At 42.0% G+C, this 18,705-nt stretch overlaps 1 protein-coding gene and 8 non-coding genes across 9 annotated transcripts in view; 6 read left to right on the forward strand and 3 right to left on the reverse strand.

Annotated features, from left to right (window-relative positions):
- dync2h1 (dynein cytoplasmic 2 heavy chain 1) overlaps window positions 1-18,705 on the reverse strand; it is a 152,523-nt gene that overhangs the window by 41,168 nt on the left and 92,650 nt on the right. Inside the window, exons 82-83 of the mRNA XM_078167136.1 lie at window positions 3,637-3,797; window positions 2,212-2,337 (exon numbers count right to left, since the gene is read on the reverse strand). Coding sequence (XP_078023262.1) covers window positions 2,212-2,337; window positions 3,637-3,797 — 287 coding nt within the window. The remainder of the gene's footprint in view (window positions 1-2,211; window positions 2,338-3,636; window positions 3,798-18,705) is intronic.
- On the reverse strand, window positions 897-969 carry trnam-cau (transfer RNA methionine (anticodon CAU)). Its single transcript has one exon. It is a non-coding gene; the product is annotated as a tRNA-Met (tRNA).
- Window positions 7,214-7,286, forward strand: trnam-cau (transfer RNA methionine (anticodon CAU)). Its single transcript has one exon. It is a non-coding gene; the product is annotated as a tRNA-Met (tRNA).
- trnam-cau (transfer RNA methionine (anticodon CAU)) lies at window positions 8,607-8,679 on the forward strand. Its single transcript has one exon. It is a non-coding gene; the product is annotated as a tRNA-Met (tRNA).
- On the forward strand, window positions 10,644-10,716 carry trnam-cau (transfer RNA methionine (anticodon CAU)). The gene has a single exon. It is a non-coding gene; the product is annotated as a tRNA-Met (tRNA).
- trnam-cau (transfer RNA methionine (anticodon CAU)) lies at window positions 11,194-11,266 on the forward strand. The gene has a single exon. It is a non-coding gene; the product is annotated as a tRNA-Met (tRNA).
- trnaq-uug (transfer RNA glutamine (anticodon UUG)) lies at window positions 11,898-11,969 on the reverse strand. The gene has a single exon. It is a non-coding gene; the product is annotated as a tRNA-Gln (tRNA).
- trnam-cau (transfer RNA methionine (anticodon CAU)) lies at window positions 14,413-14,485 on the forward strand. Its single transcript has one exon. It is a non-coding gene; the product is annotated as a tRNA-Met (tRNA).
- On the forward strand, window positions 16,765-16,837 carry trnam-cau (transfer RNA methionine (anticodon CAU)). The gene has a single exon. It is a non-coding gene; the product is annotated as a tRNA-Met (tRNA).

The following is an 18,705-nucleotide window of genomic DNA, read 5'->3' on the forward strand; positions in this document are numbered from 1 at the left end:
AAGATTCATTTGTGGGGTTTTGAATGAAGTGGGAACGGGAAACCAGAGATGTTTTGTGCGCAATGGATAAACTCTAAATCAGTGATGGCTGTCGGAATGTAGAGCTATTTCACATTTATTTTAACAAACGATACGGATAACATATAGCCTACAGCAGTTTGTATGCATCGTCTTCAAATTATTTGAATCTTTATAGCCTAAATTTCTGTTTTATACAACGTAAATTACACATTTTTCAAAACAGATTTATTCATTCAAATGATCAAAAAGCCACAAAAAAACAAAAAACAAAACATGTTGTCTCAAATAATTCTTTCAGCTGGCGCGTGCTCCTTCGTGGCTCCACCATCTGCTGCCCCTGCTGAACCCAGGCACCTAGGCCGAAGAGGCTGTGATCCAGCTGTCCTTACGGATATTTTTATTATCATCATTCAACATGTAGAAAGAATGTGTAATCTATTGAGTCAATTTACATAGATAATTCACAATCATGAACCTAATCTGGATCTTAAACCTGCTAATTGCCAACTAATTTAACTAAATGTGTTATATTTTTAATATTTTGTCATGTTTAGATTACGTGTTTCAAAGGCATCTGTGTATTGTGTACATAACAGAGTGCAATACAAGTTAAAATTGTAATTTCCAATAGTGACAAGCAATACTTATGTGCTTTACTAAATTTACACAAGCATTACGAGTGGTCAGGACCACGAGTAGATTTTGTTAGTAGCTACGAAAAGATTGGAGCTGCTAAAATATTGATGAATGCGGACATACATGTAAATTTCTGTCTGCGAACAGTTTACACACAAATTCCTTCTGCTCACATTTCACGAATGAGACCCCATGTGTCCTCTCCATTGTTTTTTTTGGTCATCTGGTTTTAAAACACCTGCCCCGTGTGAGGCTTGAACTCACGACCTTCAGATTATGAGACTGACGCGCTGCCTACTGCGCCAACGAGGCGTGAAAAGCTTTACTCATGATTACAACAACTTCTCACAGTTGCAACTGTGACATGACTTGGTTTTTCTTCTTTAGTCTAATGTGGAAACTATTATTTTACTGTAAATGTACTTTAACGAACTATCTGGTAATATTACTGTATTTTCTGACAACAACAAAAAATAAAGTGCATGTGCAGATGATACTGATGTGCTGCCTTCCCTCCAGTTCTTACTTTGATTCACCATAATATGGGACCAGCAGTTCACCAGCAAGAAAATATGACTCAGACAAAAATGTAGGCAGGGTTAAGCCTGGTCACAACCTGGAGGGGACACCATATGAGCAACACACTAATGAGGAGAGGCTGGGACCATGATTTTGTTCCCTGAGGACTAACCAGCATCCCTTTGATATCTTGTTTTAAGCTCCTTTGAGATTATTTTATATTCAGAGGAGTTCCTCTACCTTCCTGACACTGTGGCCTTGAGATAATGTTAACAGGTGCTTGTTTCAGTGGGCCCTTTTCTTCAATTTATTTTCATGGACTTAGTATTTGTAGAATTGCCACTATGCCAACTGGTGCCTTATCCGAGATGCATGTTTCCATTCAAAGAAGACAGGGTCGCAATTAGAAACGTAACAATGAAAAAAAAACATTAGTCTGGCATTTTATTGTATTGCAAAATAATCAAGTAAACTTTGTGCAACTCTCCTCTTTGAATGGTTTTCATGGACTTGGCCTACAGGACTTATTAAATTGGACGTTTCCCTGCAGATCGTTTTCTTGGACTAACTTTGGAAGTGTTATGATGGATTTATCATATTAGTTTTGGACTTGTTATAGTCCCCTTGCCGGGTCCTTGCATCATGTTTTTGAGCTACACCCATGGCTCCTGATGTCAACCTGGCTTTGCACAGATGTGGCTGCAGAATAATATAATTATAAAGTAATTACTGTTACATATGTGACAGAAATTGTTGATGCAATGCAACTCATACTCATGCAATCCTATGGACAGACACATATCCATATCCAAACACATAGAATCTCTGTAGGGTAAACACAGTGAGTTTGATCACGCTCTCCAGAAATTGATCAATAAAGGTCTATGTCAGGTGCTACTATGCAATAATTAAAGATAGCAGAATGTTTCAACCATAAAGCACAAACTGCAGAGAATACAGAAGAGACATACACACATGAACATTAACACCAGTCGCTAAGACATTACCAGACATTACCACACACAGAGTACCTACTTTTTCCAGGAGCGGCAGCCATGTAGTGACAAGGTGAAGGTTTTTCAGGCAAAGCCAGTCTCCATTTCGAGAACATTCTCTGAGTGTAGCTAAGGCCACATCAGCCTGTCCCTGACCCATGGAGATCTAGACAGACAGAGGGAGTGGGGAGAGGTAGGAGGGGGTGAGAAACAGAAGCAGTGGGATGGAAAATTTGATTCTACATTGTAATTTCTCAGAAGTTAGGGGGCAGATAATCTGATTCAGTATTTGAACATCCAGCTCCTCAGCGGGAGAAACAATGAAATACTTGCAAAGTGAGATTCCCATTGTGAGTTTTATCAATAGATTTCCCACAGAGGCCAGTAACTCAGAACTAATCTGATTTATATTTATATTGAACTGATTTGACTTCGAGTAATGTTATCTGCAGCATATGAGTGGAACGCTGCATGTACTTCAGTGCCCAATATATGGGTTCACTTGTGTCTGTGTGTGTGTGTGTGTGTGTGTTATTTTTCCTTGTTAAAGGTTTACTTGGGGTACTTCTTCCTTATCTGCTGTGAGGGTCCAAGAACAGAGGATGTCGTATGGTGTAAAGCCCCCTAAGGCAAATTGTGATTTGTGATATTGGGCTATATAAATTAAAATTTACTGAACATATATAGTTGGTGTTAGTTACAATGGAAGTAGTAAAAATTCGTATTATCTGTTAACTGAAGATTCCTTAGCTATATGGTCAAATAAATGCGAGTGCTAAAACTGTGAGATGATTGTGGGAATGTCTGCATACTTAAAAACGTTTAAAATGGTATTTTATAATTATAAAACGAAAAAAAATATATTGATATTTTGAAGGTTGTAAAAAACATGGTGATCTTTTTGTGGTAAGGGGTCTTGTTAGAGTCATTTAAAACTGAAAGGAAATTGGAAGTACAATTCAAGCTGCAGTCAAAGAACATGTGCAAAGCAATGTTATTGCTCTTGTGTGTGTTTTCAATAGTCTTTTGAAGACAGTGGAGTTCCGTGGACTGGGGGCAGAGGCTCAGTGTCAAGGCTCTGACTACACTGACAATACTTCCTGGTAAGTTACATTTCTTTGTGGGTTTGGGTCTCAGACTTCTTACAAAAAGGTAAAATAATACCAGCACTGGTCTTGAAGAACTATAAACCGCAAGTTGAATAGCTGCAAGTGTGTCAAGGGCAAAGGCAGTTTTCTCAGACATCTTGAAATATATGTAATTATAAAATATTACAATTGATGAACTCTACTGGCAGAACTTCACCAAAAGCTATTCAGTACAACAGGGAATAGCCCTTGTAGCGCTGTCTTTGAGATGCAAAATAGACCACTCTGTGGATCTGATCTTGGTATTCTGTTGGAAACATTCCCTTGCACTTGATAATCTGCTGTGACTTCTCCCATTTATACCCGTTATCCTCTACCTCGTGATAGTTGTCCCTGCCCACGGTTTCTGCTGCTAGTTCCGCAAGCTCCTGGGACGGGTCTGCCCCTGGAGAGATGATGATCAACACGGGCTCCCATTCCAAAGTCTCAGTGTAGAGACGACGCAGGTTCAGAGGAGGTGGGGAGAGCTCTTTCATACCTGCAGAGAAGAGGAGAGGGAGATAATGAAGGGTGTGAAAGACAGATCCGTGAAGAGTGTTTCAACATTTTAAGTTGATATACTACTCAAAGTCAAAATGACTGGATATGGTGCGCAGAGAGGGTACACCAGGAGGGGACAGATAAAAGGCGAAACGAAGGAGCAGGAAACAAGAGGTGGTGGTAAATGATAGTAAGTAGCATCAAAGGGGCATTTGGTTAAGGTAGATGGGAAAGAAAAAGACGCAGACTGGCTAGACAAATCAAGTGGGAAAAGATGACAGGGAGACAGAGGGGCATGAACGGAGAGGGGCAGACAGTGCCTTAAGGGGAGTGATGGAGAAGGGAGGTTGGGGAAAAGGGAAGGAAAAAAAAGTAGAAGAAGAGGGAAAGCAGAAGGGAGGCGTTGATGGAGAAAGAGAGCGAGGGCACAAGAGGAAGAGACAGAGTGAGAGAGATTAGGAGCATGATGTGCTGTGCATACTGAGTGCTAGGTATGCAGCAGTATTCACCACACATAGCAGAAGAATACCTTGTCAGCCCCCTGGTGTTGGGAAGCAAGGCTCTTTGTGTATGTGCCTAAGTGTGTGTCTGCATGTGTGCGTTTCCTCACTGAGCATTAGGCTCTAATCCTGCTGTAATATTGTGAATGATATATCAGATACGGGTTAATAGTGACACACAAGCAGCGATACAGGCTCACACAGTGTGAGTGGCTGGAAATTCCGCTGTGACGTTATTCACACATATCAGCACATATCTCTTGCAGACACACACGCATGTGTACAGACACACACACACACACGCGTGCGCACAGTGCTGTCTTTTCTGGTTGAGACGACAGCCCCAGCCTGAACATTCTTTTGGTGTCTGCTGCCAAATGCAATCTGCTGCACAAGAAATACACATACGTGCACGCGCGCAAGGTCTTGGTAGAGAACATCTTAGAGCGACCTTTTGCTGCATCACCATGGCAACACTAAGAAAAACAGTCATCTGACCACATGGCTTGTGATGTGTGACTGCAAAAAAGGGAGCATTTACAGAACGTGCGCGTGCACAAATACATACACAACTACCTTTGACACGGGCAGGTAATCAGTATTCGTGCTGCAGACCAGCATCCTCTGTCTGTGAATAGCAAAGTTCACCTTGGCTTTTATGACACACAATCAGGGCAGAGAGGAGCCTAGAAAAAGACACAGTCTGCCCATAGTTCAAATGCTGCTTAGTGGCGGAAACACTGAATGGCTAAGAATTAATGATCAGACACTTGGTAGCGCACAACACTTGACATTACAGAAATTGACAGGATGCATTTGCATTTAAAAGCTGATTGATTGTTAAAACAAAAAAGGGTGTCATCTAAGCCGGATGATTGATAAAGAAATAACTGAAAGACAGAGAGAGATGCTTTTTATGCATATGTGAAAGAGGGTTTTTATTTTTTGAGAAGTAGAGTGAGCAAGCCAGTGAGTGAGCACAAGTGTGTGTGTGTGTGTGTGTTTGTGTTCACCCAGGCATGCCTGTGTGCGTGAGCAGTGCCCAGGCCTGGACTGGGGGGATTGAGTGAGATTAGCTGTAAGAGGATTACAGACCATGCCTCATTAGCATACTGATTTACTGCCAAAAACACATACACATACACACAAAATCTTCTTCTCCCCTGTTCTTCTTTTTTCATCTGTCTGTCTTTCTCTCACTCTCTCATTCAGACACACAATCTCACCCACATTGTGCACTTTCATACACACACTACACCTTCATCAATGGGTTCACTTGGCGTTCAAGGAGTACAAGGACTATCTCTTTATCAGCATATTGTAACTGTGTGTTTCATTAGAACTGCCAGACAAACAAGAAGAGGGACAACAAAAGTGCCATTTGTGCTTTTGGTACATGAGCTCTAATGGACACACAGATACACACCTTTAAAGAATAGGAGAGAGAGATGGGATGTTCGACACTCATGAACTCAGGAGTACATGTAGCCACATATACACAAAGACGAGAAAAAAGAAAAACACACTGTCACAAACATACACAGGCAACTGTGTCATCCTGAATAGACATTTTTCTCATATTTGACAAAAGCATTCACAACCTTGTTGGGCTTGGTGTAGTAGTTAGTGTGTTGGTCTCACTATCTGAAGGCTGTGAGTTTAAGTGTCATCTGGGTCAGGTCATTCAAAGAAAACTAATTGTGTGGAAACAAAAAGATGAATGAATGGAGAAAGTTACTACACAATCAGTGAGGTGCAATTATAATATGCGCCATCAAAGATGGAGAGATGGGCTGATGGACACCCACAAACAGCGATATACAGATAGGCACACACAAAGGCTGGAGTGTGCCCCTCAGTGAGCAAGTATTATAATTAGCACTCTGGAGCAGTTGCACAACAGCTGACACTGAGTTTCAGTGAATAGAGCTTTTGCTATCAGTAGGAAGCAAGGCAGTCAGAGTATTCTGGCTCACCAAAGTGCTGTCTCCCTTTCTGTCTATATCATCTCCCTTCCATCCTTTTTCGCAACCGCTTCTTTTCCTCTGGGGCTCTTTTGAATGTCCTATTAACAAAATTGGTGAAACACTTTGAGAGTTGAGAAAAAATGCTTCACTAAATTCCAGAGGAAAAAAAAACGTAGAGGATTTTGGTTCAAGAAAACAAGTTGAGCTATTTTTGTCACTGTGACAGATCTACTCATTTTCAAGGTCTCATTAGTGAAGTAGGCAGTGCCTCAGCCGCATATTCTGAAGGTCTCCAGTTGAAGCCTCATGCAGGGCACCTTTTGAAGTCATGAAACACACTAAAGAAGTGACACACCACATGGTGTCAATATTGACGTCACATTGCTGTGGGTACATAAAGTGTTAGAGAGCATTGTTCGCTATACGGATTTTCACCTTACAGCCTCATCGGCCAAAAGGTAGTGCGTCAGTACCAAAATCTGATAATTGGACATTTGAGCCTCACAGGAGAGAGGCTGCAGAGATTTATTCATACAACAACATGCTGTCAAAAGCAAAAATAATGCAGTGTAATAATGGAGTATTGGTCTGTCCGAGGCTGAACTTGTACATGAAAACCACGAGCAGTTTTTAATCACACAAGCAGTATAGTAATGTCGGCCAGGTGGTTTGATCCAGTCTGACGAATCTTAACAACTATTCGAAGAACTGCCTTTGAATCTGGTAGAAACATTCATGGGTCTCAGGGAATGAATCCTATTAACTTTGGTGTTCCCTTTAATTTACCTCTAGCACCAACATACAGTTGACATTTTTTGTCTTGATGTATTGCTTGACTGTTTTGACTTTTTGATAGATTGTCATGGATATATTACTATAATTGAGTGTAGAGACTAAAATGTTATCCTTTTAATTTTTTTTCCTCCATGATTGAGGCAGTTTTTGTAGCCTCGTTGGCGCAGTAGGCAGCGCGTCAGTCTCATAATCTGAAGGTCGTGAGTTCAAGCCTCACACGGGGCATGTGTTTTAAAATCTCCAAAGATGATATGGCTCCACTGGCCCCAATAATCCACGACCTTGGGCAATGGGCTGGTTTGCAGTTGGGATGTCAATGCCTCCAAATCTGACTCAGTGGTTCTCAGAAAAAGACTAGAGTGTTTCCTCCAGGTTGGGAGTTAGTTGCTGCTCTAGGTAAAGGAATATTAAATATCTCAAGGTTTAGTTCATGAGTAAAGGTAAAGTTGCTTGGAGTACAGGTACTAGGCGGTCCAGACGTCTTACAGAATGCCTCATGATCACCTTCGTTTGGAAGTTTGCGGGCTCATTTAACTGTTAGGAAACCCTGGGGTAGAACCAGAACACATTGGAGACATTCTACATCTCATCTGGCCTGAGAAGGAGGAGCTGAAAGACATAACTAGGGAGAGAGGTGTCTGGATTACCTTGCTTAGCCTTATGCCACCACTACCTGTCCCTGGATACTACGCAAAAAATCGATGGACTGATAAGCCCCTTTTACACTGCCTGTTAAAAGTGGGAATATAGCGCCATTATGCTGCCTCGCTTTTCTGTATATAAGGTACAATTGCGGAATGGGGGTACAGAGTTGTCTCACCTTAATCAGTCACAGGAGGTAGTTCAGTGCCAAAATGGCATCTGTAAAAACAGAACAGCCAGCAGGATGGTGGCATGAGCATGATGGGTGTGACATTTTGACGATGTGTTAGATGTGTGACACATCACGGGAGATTTAAAACTCAGTTTCTGTAAATGTTCCTCAATTGGGAAAACAATGAGGTTCGGGTGCTCCTTGCCTCTGAGTAGAAGACGAGATCAGCCACCATATAAGAGAGAAGGTTTAGAAATTGCTGCCGACACATATGTTGTATATCACGCTAGAGGCTGAGGCCGTTGTGTTAAATTTCACACCCATCACACCTAATTCCACGATGCCGGGATGCTATTTAAAATCACACACTGGAGTGGAATGATGCCGCCACTGTTTGGTTCTGTGTAAATTACAAGGGAGGAATAAAGAAGGGACTTAGTAGCAGCCCTGTGGTGCAAAAAGAGCTATAGATGGATAAAAGGAGTTGCTCTTTTATTTTTTTGAACAGTTTAAAGACTACTCATCCATGTGGGCTTACAAGAAGTAGGCAGTGTGTCATTGTCATTTGTGCACATTCTTTGTGGACAATACAGTAACATTATTACAGTGTTGCATTGAAGAACACTTACATTAAAAGTCAAGTTACCACATTAAACAGCACACGAAATATCAAGTCACTTCACAACTGCAAACGTGACAACTCCTCTTAATCATAAATTCACAACTTACAAGCCTCGTTGGCGCAGTAGGCAGCGCGTCAGTCTCATAATCTGAAGGTCGTGAGTTCGAGCCTCACACGGGGCAGCTGTTTTAAAATCGGACTACAAAACACAATGGTGGACACACGTGGTACATGCTAGTGAGACCAAAATTCCAGTATATCTGTATAAAAATTAAAAACACTCAACAGATGCCAGAAAATCAAAGAATCTTACAGAGGCCTCCCATGAGGCAGCTTCCTCATGAAAAAGTGTCACCTCACAACGACACAGAATAGAGGAGACTGAAACCACGTACTGCCGTAAGTATATGTATCTGGAAACATCATCGCCACCAGTCATTCAGTAGTGTTTTGTTATTGGTTGCGTGTCTATGATTGCACTTCAGCTGATCTCAGTTCAGCATCTCTCCTGCTCAGCTTTGTTTGTTTTAAGCTATCCAGCATAAATCTGCGACACCATACCTCTTGTTTATCCAAGCACACATATTTACCACTGATGTGACTACTACATGCACGCCACTATTTATTTATTTTGTTGTGGTTATCTTCTTAGCCTTGTGATTTCTGGGTATGTAGTGAAGAACTATGACTCATGAACCATTGGTGTGGGATAAGAATCAAAAACTCAAGTTAAAAGTTGTAGTTGGAACCTGAGACTAGGGATGGGTGTCGTCATTAACTTTTTGTGCACATTTTTTGGAACACTGAAGACATTACCTTTATACTGTAGTTTTTTTTATTCCTGTGTTATTGTATCTGTGCCTTAAAGCTATAGTGCGTAACTTCTACAGGTCCGTAAATGTCAATGTGACACAATGCTGATTAAGCCGATCGGCTCCTCTAACATCTCGCGGTATTTTTCAATATATATCATTTTTAGTTTGCGTGTCAACTGGCGACATTCCTGCACTGGCGCACAGGAAATGCTTCCTCACAACAAGAAGGGAGGGGGAGGAAGAGTGGAGAGTGTCATAGCAAGAGGTAGAGCGCAGGTAGAAAGAGAAAGCAACATGGCGGAGAAGCAGCCGAGACACGGTTCAGAAGTGGATCCTACCACAAAGAAAAAGCCTGGACGTTCGGCTGAAGTTCTATTAGCAAAGAAGGAAAGTGACTGATGGAGAAGGCAAACAAGGATTTGTATTGGCGTTGCTCTTCCTCGGTGGAGAGCCCTGAAGGAAGAAATTGGGCTGAGGGCAGTCACAGATGTTGCCTTGCTGCTGTTGGATAAGTAAGTGACTTGGTTTATAATTATATTATGAGTAGTATGTGCTGCTGTTACATGTACTGGACTTTGTACTTTATTATTTTCTTGGAAATGGTGCTATGAATGTAATGTAATGTTAGTAGCCTGGTGTTCGCCACGTTGTGTAGCATTGTGTACACGGTGCGAAGTGAGTGTTACTCTGTGTACACGGTGTGTGGCGACTGGCAAGTGTTACTCTGTGTACGGTGTGTGGCGACTGGCAAGTGTTACTCTGTGTACGGTGTGTGGCGAGTGTTACTCTGTGTACGGTGTGTGGCAACTGGCGAGTGTTACTCTGTGTACGGTGTGTGGTGACTGGCGAGTGTTACTCTGTGTACGGTGTGTGGCGAGTGTTACTCTGTGTACATGGAAGTGCCGCCGGCTTAATAGTTGTAATAACGCATTATCCGCTGGGAGGCGACAGAAGTTACGCACTATAGCTTTAAGGGTTAGGGGACTGCCCCCAGTCCAGCATCTCTCCTGCTCATCTTTGTTTGCTTTATGCTATCCAGCACCCTGACACCATACCTCTCACCCATCCATGCATATACATTCATCACTCACTTGACTGACTGCCATATACCACTGTATTCTTTGGAACTGCAAAATCATCATAGTTTTTTTTTCTTCCCTCAACCTGTGTCACATCCCTCTTTGTCATGGCTTTAGTGCTGGGTCATAAGAATATCAGGTTGATTGTAACCTTTATGTCAACGTCGTGTAGTTTGAATACATTGTTTTTATGTATGTATACAGAATGAATGTTTATTATTCAATTTTTTAATATTTTGACCTACTTTCAAAGCCTCGTTGGCGCAGTAGGCAGCGCGTCAGTCTCATAATCTGAAGGCCGTGAGTTCGAACCTCACACGGGGCAGGTGTTTTTAAAACAGACGACAAAACACAATGGTGGACTCACGTGGCACATGCTAATGAAAGCAAAGTGCCAGTATATCTGCATAGAAATGAAAAGCATACGACTGATGCTGAAAAATCAAAGAATCTTACTGAGGCCTCAAGTATATGTATGCTGTGAATATCATGAATAGTCTCAATGACTTGACTACACCATGAATAGTACCTTTAAAGCCTTGATGGTGAATCTGAATAATCTGACAGTCATGAGTTCAAACCTCACACAGGGCACCCATTTAAGGCAAATTACAAAATACAATGGAGGGGAAACATATTACACAGCGTTATTAATGTGAAATAACTGTGTCTGTAGAGAGATTATGTCATGATTATAACCTTAATGTCAGCATCTTGTAGTTCAAATACATTGTTGTTATGTATGTATACAGACTGAATGTTTATCATTTCAATATTTCAATATTTTATCATACTTTCTATAGCCTCGTTGGCGCAGTAGGCAGCGCGTCAGTCTCATAATCTGAAGGCCGTGAGTTCGAACCTCACATGAGGCAGGTGTTTTAAAATCAGACTACAAAACACAATGGTGGACACACGTGGTATGTATTAGTGAAAGCAAAATTCCAGTATAGCTGCATGAGATTGAAAAACATTCAACAGATGCCAAAAAATCTTACAGAGGCCTCCCATGGGGCAGCTTCCTTGTGAAAAAGTGTCACCTCACAACGACATAGAATAGAGGAGACTGAAACCACATACTGCCAAAAGTATATGTATTCGGAAACATTATCACTACCTCACCAGTCAATCAGTAGTGTTTTGTTATTGGTTGTGTGTTGGTGATTGCACTAGAGTTGCTCACAGTTCAGCATCTCTCCTGCTCATCTTTGTTTTACACTATCCAGCATAAATCTGTGACACCATACCTCACACTCATCCAAGCACAAATAGTCACCAGTGCCTACTACACACAGTCTATTTCTTTTGTTGGGCTTATCTTCTTAGCCTTGTGATTGGTGTATTAATCATGTGTCCAGCACAAGCTGATTTGTTCAATAACTCCAATGTGTCTGTTTGTTTTGGAGTCCGTCTGTCACCTATTGGCCAGGAATCAATTAATTTAGCTGTAACCAATACATTTCTCTTTAATATGCAAGCATTTCTTCTGCAATCAAACTCTAATTAAGGTTCCACCGAGACTTGAACTCGGATCACTGGATTCAAAGTCCAGAGTGCTAACCATTACACCATGGAACCACAGAAACAATATGATCATAGCCTTCTTTTGACCATTTTTGGTGTGCAGAGGTATTGATGATTAATGAGTATACAGACTAAATTGTTACGCTCTCAGTTTTTTTCCCATAAAGGCAAGAGATTTTGTGGCTTCTTGACGCAGTAAGCAGTAAGCAGTAAGCAGTAGTCAGTAGTCAGTCTTAATAATCTGATGGTTGAGAGTATGTCACCTCACAGTTTAGAACAACAATAAAGAATACTGATGTTGAAAAATCAAAGAATCTTACAGAGGCCTGAAGTCGGGACAGTTTCCTCACAAAAATCTAAGAGTTGTGAGTTCAAACCTTAAAGGAGCAATAAGCAAAATTCATCATTTCTAGATTGAAGGAATTAAAAAATTGCTATGTGAAGAACTTGAGGTGTAATTTCATCCGGAGTATAGCATGACCTCACACACCCTCTCTCTGTGTTGATCTCCAGCCCATTGTTTACAAGCCGGTCCGGCTGCGCACTTGGCCCTTGGCCCTCCCTCCCTATAAAAGGCTACAGCCAGTGAGCAATGGCAGCGCATATTTTCGAAATGAAATGGCAGAGAGCAGAACGAAACCGGGGCTAACTGGTGCTTCCTCCTCAGGCTCCACTTCACTCAGCTGCCCCACAGATCCGCTGCCACTCCCACTTTAACCTCAATAACAATTTGGAGCTAGCTGGGAGCGGCTGGCGAGGTGTTAGCCGCAGCATGACCGGAGGGAAGCACAGCCAGTTAGCCTCCGCTAGCTTCCAAACTAGCCCCAGCTCTCTGTTTGGATCCAACTGGAGCACCGAGCCCTGGTTTGTTATTCAGGTTAATGTGGGAAGAAGCAGCGGGTTTATCGGGCAGCTGAGTGAAGCTGAGTGAAGTGGAGGCTGTGGAGGAAACACCGGGATGGGTTAATGTCTGGAGCTTGAGTTATTAGCGGCTCGGTCCCAGCAATGGCTCAGGCTTTACGGTTGTGTTAAGTGAGTAAGTTAGCCCGGCAGTCCAGCTAACATTTTCAATTAGCATTGTAAAATGTAGCCTCCCCGCGAGGCTACATTTTTGTAATGTATTTGCTGAGATGGAGGCGAGGCTCAGTGACTAGAAGAGCTGATAGAAGCGTAGCTGTAAGTTACTCCAGTAGCCGGTGGCAGCTGACTCGGCTAGTGCTAACACCGGGAGCTAACGCTAACGTTCCTCCCCTTCTCTGTGAGTGAGAGCGATGTTTTAGCCTAGCAGGCACCTGGCTCACAGGCTGCCCACTAGGCTAAAACATCGCTTCAGGTTAAAGTGGGAAGAAGCAGCGGGTTTATCGGGCAGCTGAGTGAAGCTGGGTGAAGTGGAGGCTGCGGAGGAAACACCGGGATGGGTTAATGTCCGGAGCTTGAGCAGCCCGTGAGCCAGGCGGGCAGCCTGGCGGGCTCTAGTTGACTCGGATCCCGGCTAGTGCTAACACCGGGAGCTAACACTAACGTTCCTACTCTTCTCCGTGAGTGAGAGCGATGTTTTAGCCTAGCAGGCAGCCCGCGAGCCTGGCAGGCAGCCTGGCGGGCTGCTCAAGCTCCGGACATTAACCCATCACGGTGTTTCCTCCACAGCCTCCACTTCACCCAGCTTCACTCAGCTGCCCGATAAACCCGCTGCTTCTTCCCACTTTAACCTGAAGCGATGTTTTAGCCTAGTGGGCAGCCTGTGAGCCAGCTGCCCGCTAGGCTAAAACATCGCCCTCACTCACGGAGAAGAGGAGGAACGTTAGTGTTAGCTCCCGGTGTTAGCACTAGCCGAGTCGGCTGTCACCGGTGACTGGGGTAACTTACAGCTATGGAGTGCTTCTACCAGCTCTTCTAGTCACTGAGCCTCGCCTCCATCTCAGCAAATATATTACATTTATTACAGGTACCATCATCATTGAAGTAGGCAGGGGAATAGCTAAACACAGCAGAGACCGAGACATCGCTAACTGCTAGACGAGGCGAGTGGGGGGTGGAGAGCAGAGGTAGAGGGAGGAGTGGCTCATGACACACTTTGTTTTGGTCTACAGGCAGTGCACAAAAGCAACCCTAGCGGTGAAACGCTTTAATTGTGAATTAACTGGGAGAACCTGAGACCAGGGCTGGGTGTTATCAACTCTAAAAATGTATGTCAGCTTTTTGCGCACGTTTATCTGAAAAGCTGAAAATGTTTCCTTCATACAGTAGGTTTTTTTTAAATATATTTTTCATTATTCTTGTGTTATTGTATCTGTGATTACCGCAAGGGTTAGAGGACTGCGCCCAGTCCAGCATCTCTCCTGCTCATCTTTGTTTGTTTTATGCTATCAAACACCCTGACACCATGACACTCATCCTTTATGTCAACATCTTGTAGTTCAAATACACTGTTGGTATTTATGTATACAGACTGAATGTTTATTATTTCATTTTTTCAATATTATGGCCTACTTTCAAAGCCTTGTTGGTGCAGTAGGCAGCGCGTCAGTCTCATAATCTGAAGGCCGTGAGTTCGAACCTCACACGGGGCAGGTGTTTTATCAAAATCACAGTGGGACAGATGCTGAAAGACGACAGTATATACTGTCTAATGCCTGTTTGGTTTGAACGTCATCTTTAGATTTAGCTTGTTTAGTTGCCATTTTCTTTTTTCTTTTTACTGTGAATATAAAAGCCTTATTATGATAAGGAGCTGTGAATTCCATCAGTTATTTTATTTTTAGCCATGCTAACGGCACTTTGGATGGCAATGCAATCTGTTGGTCGGTCAGTCCACCACTTATGTCCAGACTGATATATTATTTTGGATGAACTGTCACGACATTCAGACACTAGATTCTAATGGCTTTCATGATCCCCTGACATTTCTTATTATGCCATCATGAGGTACAAACTTGTGTGGTGAATGAAATGGCTCCACAACTACTAGACATTTGCTATGAAAATCGATCCAGACATTCACGTACTCATCAGGATCAACTGAAAAAAGAAACTCTGACCTCCTGACTTTCCATGTAGTGCCATCGTAAGGTCCGAAATTGGATTTGTCATTTATAAACAATGACGTGCAAAAGTAGTCGACGTTGCCATTAGCCTCAGGTGAATTTTGTGTGTATTGTTTTTTGCTATGCAGCACCCTGACACCATACCTCTCACCCATCCATGCATATACATTCATCACTCACTTGACTGACTGCCATATACCACTATATTCTTTTGAACTGCAAAATCATCATAGTTTTTTTCTTCCCTCAACCTGTCACATCCCTCCTTGTCATGGCTTTAGTGCTGAGTCATGAGAATATCAGGTTGATTGTAACCTTTCTGTCAACATCTTGTAGTTCAAATACATTGTTGTTATGTATGTATACAGACTGAATGTTTATTGTTTCAATTTCCATTTAATATTATGACCTTTGTTCAATAACAATACGAACTTTTATAGCCTCAATGGCGCAGTAGGCAGCGCGTCAGTCTCATAATCTGAAGGCCGTGAGTTCGAACCTCACACTGGGCAGGTATTTTAAAATCAGACTACAAAACACAATGGTGTACACACGTGGTTCATATTAGTGAGAGCAAAATTCCGGTATAGCTGCATGAGAATGAAAAACATTCAACAGATGCCAGAAAATCAAAGAATCTTACAGAGGCCTCCCATGAGGCAGCTCCCCTGTGTCACCTCACAATGACATAGAATAGAGGAGACTGAAAACACATACTGACAAAAGTATATGTATTTTTGGGCATCTTATAAAATACAGTGAAGAGGAAACATACTAATCTGCATCATTATTGTGAAATAACTGAGTATGTAGAAAAGCACTAGGACTGAAGAACTACTGGTTCAGCATAAGAATCAAAAACTCAAATTATAAGTTGTTGTTGGAACCTGAGACTCGGGATGGGGGTCGTTTATCAACTCTAAAATCGCATGTCAACTTTTTCTGCACATTGTTTTGTAACGTTGAAAATGTTGCCTTCATACATTAGTTTCTTTTTTTTTTATTTTTGACTGCCTTAAGGGTTAGAGGACTGCCCCCAGTCCAGTATCTCTCCTGCTCATCTTTGTTTGCTTTATGCTATCAAACACCCTGACACCATACCTCTCACTCATCCATGCACATACATTCATCACTCACTTGACTTACTGCCATATACCATTGTATTCTCATTTTTTTCTTCCCTCAACCTGTGTCACATCCCTCTATGTCATGGTTTGGTTGTTTGGTCTGAACAGAATCTTTAAATTTTGCTTGTTTAGTTGCTGTTTTTTCTTTTTTTACTGTGAATATTAAAGCCATGTCATGATAAGGGACTGTGAATTAGCCCAAAATACATTACATCAGTTTATGTTTAGCCACCATAGCTCCATGGATGGAAATGCAGTCTGTTAGCCAGTCAGTCCACCACTTTGGTCCAAAATGATATATCATATTGGATGAACTGTCATGACATTAAGACACTAGATTCTAATGGCTTTTATGGTCCCCTGACATTCCCCATTACACCACAATTAGGTTCAAAATTGTGTACCATACCTCTCACTCATCGATGCACATACATTCATCACTCACTTGACTGACTGCCATATACCATTGTATTCTTGTTTTTTTTTCTTCCCTCAACCAGTGTCACATCCCTCTTTGTCATGGCTTTGTCATGGTTTTGTCATGTCAACCTGAGAATATCAGGTTGATTGTAACCTTTATTTCGACAACTTGTAGTTCAAATACATTGTTATGTATGTATACAAATTGAATGTTGATTTTTGTTTTCATTTTTTCAATATTTTTACTTAATTTCTATAGCCTCGTTGGCGCAGTAGGCAGCGCGTCAGTCTCATAATCTGAAGGCCGTGAGTTCGAACCTCCCACGGGGCAAGTGTTTTATTAAAATCACAGTGGGACAACTACAGCATATACTGTGTAATGCCCATTGTTTGGTCTGAACACTGTCCTTAGATTATGTTTGTTTAGTTGTTGTTTTACTGTGAATTTAAAAGCCTTATCATGGAATGTGTCTGTGAATTAGCTCCAATTCATTACATCAGTTGTTTTATTTCTAGCCATGATAGCGGCATGGCTCTACGGATGGCAATGCAGTCTGTTGGTCGGTCAGTCCACCACTTTGGTCCAGACTGAAATATTGTATATTGGAAGAATTGGATGAACTGTCATGACATTCAGACACTAAATTCTGATTCTTATGCCATCATGAGGTACAAACTGGGTGAAATGTCTCCACAAATACTGGACAATTGCTATAAACGATCCAGACATTCATGTCCTCGTCAGTATAAACTAAATTAACTTTGATGATCCCTTGACTTTCCATGTAATGCCATTATCAGGTCAGAAATTGGATTTGTCATTTATTAACAATTACCTGCAGAACTAACCAACGTTGCCATCAGCCTCAGATGAATTTTGTGTGTAGGGCTAATTAGCAAATGTTAGCATACTAACATGGTCAACTACAGTAACAGAGTAAACCTTTCTTTCTCAGAGCTGCTAGTGTTACCGTAGGGGGCGATCAAACAGAAATGAGACACTAGAAACGCAACGCCAGTAAAACCATTGTTTTCCTATGATACCGCGCGTTTGACCGGCGTTCAAGTGTCTTTTTAGACGGGTGTTTTTCCGGCGTCTTTTTAGACGCGCGTTCTTATAGATGCTTCTTTTTAGACGCGCGTAGGCACTGAAAAGTTAAAATATTTTCAACTTTTTGAGCGTCAGACGCTAGTAGCACCATTTCTCATTATCGTCATTGGCCCAGGCAGCCAATCAAATCCTCATTCCTGTTTTGTTGTGGCAGTTATGGCAGTTTGGTCAGTTACAGCAGTGTACGGCAGTTACGAGCGACAGGCAACACAATGCAATCCAAAGACGAGAAATTTATCCTGACAATATTTGATTTTGAAGAATTATACAACACACACACACACCTCAGTACTCGAACAAACACAGGAGGAGACACGCATGGTGCTGTGTGAGCAGCACAAGGAATTTGTCTGGTGAGTACAATGTAACTGACGACAACGATAATATGCTAGCTAGCTAGCATATTATCGTCGTAGCAGCTAGTTAACATTCAGACAGTGGGATTTATGAGGGCTGGTGACCTTATTTCATAGTTCACAGTTTTTGTGCTGTATTTTTATGTATGAAAAGTGCTATATAAACAAAGTTGGATATGAGCTTGTGATAGTTTCATGTAAGCTACTGTCTCTACTGTCTTTGAGGGAAACACTATATTCAAGGGGAGACATAGGGAGATGACAAGTGTGTGTGTGTGTGTGTGTGTGTGTGTGTGTGTGTGTGTGTGTGTGTGTGTGTGTGTGTGGGTGTTGCGCAAGCACCCCCGCTCCACATGCGCTCCTTGCTGGTTTTTTTTTTGTCTAGCATGCACTGAATAAGCGCTTCCAGCGTTTCAAGCGTCTTTGAAGCGTCCGTGTTTCTAGCGTCTCATTTCTGTGTGATCGCCCCCTTAGACTCTCAGTCTTGCTCATATGTAACAACAATTATCTGCCCACAGCTTAAAAAATGACATATCACTGGACCACTGTTACCTGATGACATCATAGTCTCACACAGGTTTACTTTACTGTCAAAAGCGATTGGAACAGCAAAATGTAAATTATACTTTGGGGTGGATTTTCTCATTAAAATATGGAATGTTTGGCCTTGAGTTATTGTTTGTTCATTAATGAATATTCATATGACAAAGGTGCTGACATCCAAAGCAGATA

This window comes from Epinephelus lanceolatus, chromosome 4 (genome assembly GCF_041903045.1).
Source record: "Epinephelus lanceolatus isolate andai-2023 chromosome 4, ASM4190304v1, whole genome shotgun sequence".
Taxonomy (NCBI): domain Eukaryota; kingdom Metazoa; phylum Chordata; class Actinopteri; order Perciformes; family Serranidae; genus Epinephelus; species Epinephelus lanceolatus.